Below are 7447 nucleotides of genomic sequence, written 5' to 3' on the forward strand. Positions count from 1 at the left end.
TATTTTTTTTTCCGAATAAAAACAAGATCGCCACTGTATGGTGTCCATGGCGACGCCGTTATCTGTATAAGAGGTGGCTTACCTTTACCTAAAAAAATAAGAATAGAATGTGACTTGAGTATTTTTTAAAAAATACATGGTAAGTAACCCCACTGTTGAGGTTGGGAAATGCATACACAAACAATCATGGTAGACCTATCCTTTCATAAAAATATTTCATGACTTTGTAGCTTTGTTTTTCAGCCTAAACAACAAAAGTTGGATGGGTAGTACTTCTGTAGAGTACATGGCCCACGTACATGCACATAGACCCACCAAGTGGGGATATATGTACCCTCGGGGTTGCCCTTCAGGTAACTCATGCTCACGCTGTTAGAGGAACGGAGAGAAAGGAGCCCACATAATATCATGGTGTACCATAGTGTAGGTGTCTGTACTCATCATAATGGGAAAGCATCTTGATGCACGTGACATACAAAAATGCATGAGGTTTCCAAAGCTTAAATCATGACATAAACGTATGATGCAGATCATAGATTCATTCTTTCCTAAACATAACTTTCATGAATACATACGTGGCTTAACAGTATTACATAATCTTGAAGTGATCGTGATAACATAGTGTGCATGTCATATCATATAGAGGTATTATGCATCATACCACATGGAAGCCAAAAGTAATGTGTGCAATAGGAAATGCTAAGGTGTTTGAAGTCCTAGCTTATTAGCTCGCATATCTACCGCTTGGTCTATCTAAACTCTACACAATTTCCCGTCTATAATATTAACAACTTGAAGTGGGTTCATGGCTCAGGTTCTTAACTAAAATCCGCATCTCGTGTTAATGCTAGTGCTAGAAAATTTCAATTACTTATTCCCAACTTTTCCACTGCTTTCAAGATGACTTGTTTTCTTCTTTAACATCTTTTTTAGGGATAACGAAGTTCTTGGTTCTTGTCCCTAAGACACTCCTCTCAGAGACCTGTGGAGTCCTATAGTCCGTGAATGACTCAATCTTGACATATGCCCGAGGCTTCATACATTACTAGCGACATAGTTTGATACCTACATCCAGGGTTTCATGTGTTTCCTACGACATAATCTGCATGCCAATGTCCAGGGCTTCACGCATTTCTTGTGACATAGTCTGAATACCTATGCTTAGGTTTCATGTGTTTCCTACGACGTAGTCTGTGTCATAGGACCATGTTGCACTATGTCACAGTTACATAATGAGGCTGGATAGACCTGTATGACTGCTCGCCAAAATGACGTCTACTCGAGAACGATTAGAAATGCCTCAAAATGTACTATAGGGGGAGACATAATGTCAACCCTCCATCACCCTTGGGCCCTCTGGCCTAAGCAAGCTATCATGTGGCACATACGTGTGTCGCAACGTGGGCAAGCATCGTAGGATGACCATCTCGGGCATCTTCCTTTGAACGGGTCTTTAAAGGACAGTATCGGACGAAATGGGTGTGTTAGTATTGCACCTCTACCTTTGTTGATAACGCAACCTTAATCCTCAGCCCAACGATTTAAGCTTTTGTTGAAGCAAGAACCTTTGAATCAAAAAAATTAACACCTCCTTGTACAAAATTCTGATCAACTCAGAGATAAGACTAGAATTAGATTACTTCTTACGATCAAAGATCTAGAAGCAAAGATTTAGAATCTTGTTCTAAATTGAGTCACTCCATAATCGAACTTGATCAAGGCTTGATTGAATGTCTCAGATGTAATCTACATAAGAATTGCTTGAAACTCGGATGTCCAAGGGAAAAAGTGTCAACTTGAGAGATCAATTTCATTTATCACCAATCTCATTTTTACATAATAATTTGTGGGTATTTACACAAAAACATTTGTGGCCATGATTTAATCACGATCCCCTTAAATTTAATAAAAGACTCATTCGATCATTACAAACTTTATGAAATTAAAAATAATAAGTATTTACACAAAACATATTTGTGGCCATGATTTAATCCCAATCCTCTTAAATTTAATAAAAGACACCCTTTGACCTTACACACTTTATAAAATTAAAAATAATAAATGAAGTTTTCTAACCACCATGCAATGATGCAACTTCATCTATGAAAATATTAAATTCCAAAGAGTCTTTTCTCAATCGAATCAGATTGTAACACATGAAATGATTGTTGAACCAAGCCTATCCAATTTTGTAGATGAAGAATGAATTGTTGTTGAATTTTCTTGGTTTTACATATAGATATAGTTGAATGTTCTTGGTTATTCTTTGTGATTTGCCTGTAGGTGTTGTGATGAGAGTGTGGTGGTGGAGGAGTGAGAGTTGCCTTTTTTTGGGCAACTATCTGGTCCCTATCTTTTTGTGTACTAAAATTAGGCATGAGAGATGTCCCCAAGAAGCATCACAGTTCATAAGCCTTCTGTAATCATTTGAGTTTAGCTGTCCAACTAAGTATGGTTAAATTTATTACCCATTGTTCCACGTATATAAACATGAAAGAGCAGAAACCAAATGATTGTGCAAATCCCATGCTTACACTCCCTTCGCTTCCTTCTCCTCTTCTTAATTCTACGAAATCAAACAAATGGTTGTATCATCAACAATACCCATCTGCCATGGCAGAATGGAGAGCGCACAATTCTCCAACTTCGCTCGCCAGGTGGTGGTGGGGCGATGGTTCTCTCTCTTTGCCTCCTTCCTTGTAATGACGAGCGCCGGTGCATTTTACCTTTATGCTTACTTTCCCGAACACATTAAAGAAACGCTCCAATGTGACCAAACAACGCTCAACAAGATTAGCTTCTACAGAGACATTGGATCAAACACCGACATTGTCTCTGCCCTCCTGGTTTACATTGCGCCCTCTTGGATCCTTCTCCTCATCTCCTCCGCCCTCAACTTCATCGGCTACTTCAAGATATGGCAAGCCGTGGTCGGACAAATTGTGCACCCAACTGTTGAGTACTTCGGTGTTTACATTGCAATCGCCGGAAACTCTCAGATTTTAGCCAATACAGGTGAGAATTGAATTAAGCTTCAAAATAATGTCTCCTAATTAGCATACCTCATGATTCTTGTTCTGTTTCAACAGTGGTGCTAGTCATATGCGTGAGGAACTTCCCTGAAAGAAGAGGGGTGATATTGGGGCTTTTGAAGGGCTTCTTAGGCCTAGGAGCGGCTGTACTGACACAAGTATACCTCGCCATTTATGGCCATGATACCAAGTCTCTGATTCTGTTCATTGCCTGGTGCCCATCCTTGATTACTCTGTTTTTTGCCTTCTCAATCAGGGAAGTCAAAATTGTGAAACACCCACATGAGTTCAGAGTTTTCATTCAGATTCTATGCATCACCCTCGTTTTAGCTTTGTTTCTCACAGTGTTGACCATCGCTGAGCAAATGGTTCAATTCGATCAATTAGCCTACACTTTTGTGGTGGTTGCAATCATTGGTTTGCTTGTTCTTCCATTGCTCATAGCCATTAGAGAAGAAATGGTTCAGCTGAATCTTAACAACATGACCAAATTTGAAAAATCCCAATCAAAACCTCAAAGACCCATCCATGCAATTTCGCATAACCAAAATCATGGAAACTCACATTATTCAAACATTTTCAACAAACCCGAAAGAGGAGATGATTACACAATTCTTCAAGGATTTTTCAGCATTGACATGCTCCTCATATGCCTAACAATATCAATTGGGTTCGGCTCAAGCCTTACAGCCATGGACAACCTCGGCCAAATCGGAGAATCCCAAGGATACTCCACTCAATCCGTCAATGCAATGGTCTCCATCATCAGCATTTTTAACTTCGTTGGAAGAATCTTTTCTGGGTTTGTTTCAGAAATCCTGCTCGAGAAATACAAATTTCCCCGCCCGTTGATGCTGACTCTAACCCTTTTGGTGTCGTGCATTGGTTTCTTGTTGGTGGCCTTCCCCTTTCATAATTCGCTCTACATTGCATCAATCCTAATTGGGTTTTCTTTTGGGTCTCAAGTTCTATTGGATATCACCATGATTTCAGAGATTTTTGGTCTTGAACATTACGCCATGTTTTATAATATTGCGCAACTCTCTTGCCCGATTGGGACTTATGTTCTGAAGGTGTTAGTGGCTGGAAAGCTGTACGACGAGGAAATGAAGACATGGAGTGATTCAACAGAGTATATATGCCATGGGGAACAATGTTACAGAAGTTCTTTCACGTTTTTGACTGGGATATCGCTGTTGGGGGCTGCAATATCGTTGATTTTGGTGAAGAGAACGAGGGAGTTTTATAGAGAGGATATATACAAGAAGTTTAGGGAAGATATGGATTCTTTGAAGGAGGAAGTGGAACTTTACCCTCATGATGTGCGGCAGCCTGAAGTTGAAAGCATACATGTTCACCAAGAAGGTACCATTATCAAGAAGTGATGTATACATATATAACTCTATTGCTTCTTCAACTATGCCACTGTGCCCAAGATATAAGCCTCATCTTTTACCTTATTTACAAACATCTCTGGTTCATATGAGAAGGTGGGTTTCATCGAAACAGAGTTATCGGAGAAGAGGGCTGGTCGAATGAAATAAGGAGCTTGTTTTTCCACCTGGGGGAGATCAAATAGGTACTTAAATGACTGTTTGTGCATTCCATACTCTCCTGCTTTGTAAACATTGTTACATTTAATTATTGAATCTCTTTTGAAAGAATAGCTAAATGTTAAGGCGTTCTTGAATAACATTTTCTTTTTGCCCTACTATTAGGAATAGTCAAGGTCAATATAGGAATAGTCATTTTGCCCTACTATTACTTGAACGGCGTGATTTGATTGAGGTCATAATCAGAAAAAGTGAAAGAAGAGAGGGGAGAGAGAGGAGAAAGAAAGAGAAAGGAGAGTAGGGCTTTGAGGTTGGAGGAGAAGGTCTGATAAAAAAATCGACGTCGGAGATTTGAGAATCCTCGACCTAGACCTTCAGTAGTTAGAGGCAAGGTGCTTTCACGAATCGCACCTTCCTATTTCATAAAAAACGTCCAAGAACTCAAGGTTAGTCCGCGATCGAGATGTTTATCGAGATTTTCATGTGCTAGTGGCATTTTTGAGTGATGCTTGGACTTTTACCCTCAGGAGTGTGATCTCGCAAGTTTTGGAGTGAAGGCGGTCGAGATTTCTGTTTGAATCGGAGTTTCAAAAAAACACAATTTTCGGTAAGAACTCGTGTTTTTCTCCAAATTCAAACTCTAATAATAAGACCTGTGATTACCAAAAAAAAAAAAAAAAAAAAAAAAATAGATATAAGAAAAATATATTGTAGAAATAGAATATAAGATCTACAATATTAGTGAAGAAAACTTGTTGATTCGAATTACTGATTGGAAGATATAAAAAGTAGAAGAAATGGATCGAAAACACAAAAAACTCACGTTTCTGGAAAATTTGAAAAAACACAGGAGGAGAAAGAGAAGAACGCCGTCACTCGTTGGCCGATGTACGAATGAGCGTGTCAAAATCGGTGTTAGACACATGGCGCATTCCGGCCGGTGAGGCATGCTTGATCGCTTGTGAATGTATATAATAAAATGATGTAAAATTCACAAGAATAAGTGCAAGTATACACTATCACAAGTAGCAAGTAATAAGTAAATTATCGATTTCATAGAGAACCTATCTTCTTTGTTAATTTTACAAGTAGCGTAAATTATCGATTCCATAGAGAACCTATCTTCTTGGTTAATTTTATTGCTGGAAATTAAGTGAGTTTTTTGGTGGGTGTTGGTGATTTTAACTACTTAAACAAAGCTAAAACAGAGTGTTACTGTTGTAAAAAAATAATAAAAAATGATGAGAAAATCAACTATAATGAAGAAGGGGTTTTGATAAGAGAGATTAAATAGGCTAAGAGACATTAAAAAGATAAGTTGAGTTTTGTGGAAGATTTTAGTTTCTTCTAATAGATTCCCAAGCCCACTTACGAGTGTCCATAATCGTTGTAATTTCTATTAACAAGGCTCTAAGAGAAGAATTATTCATAACCCTTCTATCATCCTCCAAGTCTCCTTGCTATTGAACTAGAGTATTAAAAAGGATTTCATTGTAACCTCTCTTCTCCCGAATAAGAGAACAACTATGTATGTAAAGTAGCTAATTAAACACACACGTAAATCATTAACAACAACTCTCTAATAAACTAAAATCATACCGTCAACATACTTAAACTATATAAAACTCTCTCCCCTTCCATTTAAAGTTTAGCTCTCCATACAAACTAAATTAAACAGAGGAATCCGCATCTCAATCATGTAAAATTGATGGAATAAGAAAAGAGATTAAGGAAATAGAGAGTTATCTCGATTTGTTGCCGTTCATCAATGGAAGTTCCCTTCTCTTGAGCTCTCACGTCCACCTCTTTGCCCTTATCAATCCTTGTTGGTCTCCTTTTCCTTCCGTTGTCAACAGCTGCTGGATTAGAGTTTTCTTCTTCTCTAGTTTCACAGCAGATCACTGCAGCAAAGCTTGCTGCTGATTTTTCTCCGTGTGGTTCTCCCCTTTTTAAGTATCCTTTTCCTAGCCTGATTTTTCTCCCAAAGTGTGTCTCCCCTTTTTAGGTATCCTTCTCCTTTTATAATGGTTGTTTCCCAATTCTCATTTAGGGCTGAGAAAGGATAAAATCGTCCACCTAGATGTTTCTAATTTGGTAGTCAATTACCCACATGGACTGCTGATGTGGATTAAATTTCCATGTCATCCCCGGAAAGTTTGTGTTCCGAATTGCTTCAGAATTAAAGTCAGCAATTTATTTCCAGATGCAAGCAGTGTTGATTCCAGATTTGCTATAGCATTAACTCATTAAGTATACAATTAAGCTTGATTTATGCAAATTAATTTTCTTTTCATATTAAACCACAATGGACTATTTCATGTATACTAATTAGAATAAATGGATAAATTAATGAGAAAATAGTGAGTATGAGTGCAAAATTAACTATAAAAAGACTATAACTCTACTTTTGGAGAGTTATCAGTGCCCCGCACGCTAGGCGACACGCATCAGGCAAGCGGATTCGAGTCAGCCCGAGTCTGAACCGACGCTCCGCACACGACCCGAGAATGCACGAACCGAACCAACGCTCTGACCAGCCGCTGCCCTACGACTGTGCAGGAAGTCACACGTAGAAGCCGCATGTTAGAAGCCCTCGAGGGCGCGTGTAGGCGTGTGTAGGCGCGTGAGTAGTTATTTTTCTTCCGCTCGGCCTCTGTTTGCTTGTTTTTCCCCCCGATTTCAACTCTGATCCTATTTTTATGTGAATTAGGACCTATCAAGGAAATTCCATAATTTTTGGAACCTTTCTGGCCAATAATTCGAGCTTGGGAAGGCACGCGTCAACCAAGTAAGTAGACATTTGGATTCCCATGAGTAGTACTTGTAGGAACCGCTTGGAATAAGCATGCATGCTACCATACC

General features: G+C 38.9%; 1 protein-coding gene across 1 annotated transcript; it reads left to right on the forward strand.

Moving 5' to 3' along the window:
- The first annotated feature begins 2621 nt into the window (after positions 1–2621).
- LOC111784523 (protein NUCLEAR FUSION DEFECTIVE 4-like) lies at positions 2622–4417 on the forward strand. Its single transcript, XM_023665194.2, has 2 exons — positions 2622–3015; positions 3090–4417. Exons 1-2 carry the CDS (start codon positions 2622–2624, stop codon positions 4415–4417), a joined length of 1722 nt encoding a protein of 573 aa, XP_023520962.2.
- Positions 4418–7447: the final 3030 nt, after the last annotated feature.

This window comes from Cucurbita pepo, chromosome 20 (genome assembly GCF_057944985.1).
Source record: "Cucurbita pepo subsp. pepo isolate OVF chromosome 20, ASM5794498v1, whole genome shotgun sequence".
In the NCBI taxonomy this organism is placed as follows: Eukaryota; Viridiplantae; Streptophyta; class Magnoliopsida; order Cucurbitales; family Cucurbitaceae; genus Cucurbita; species Cucurbita pepo.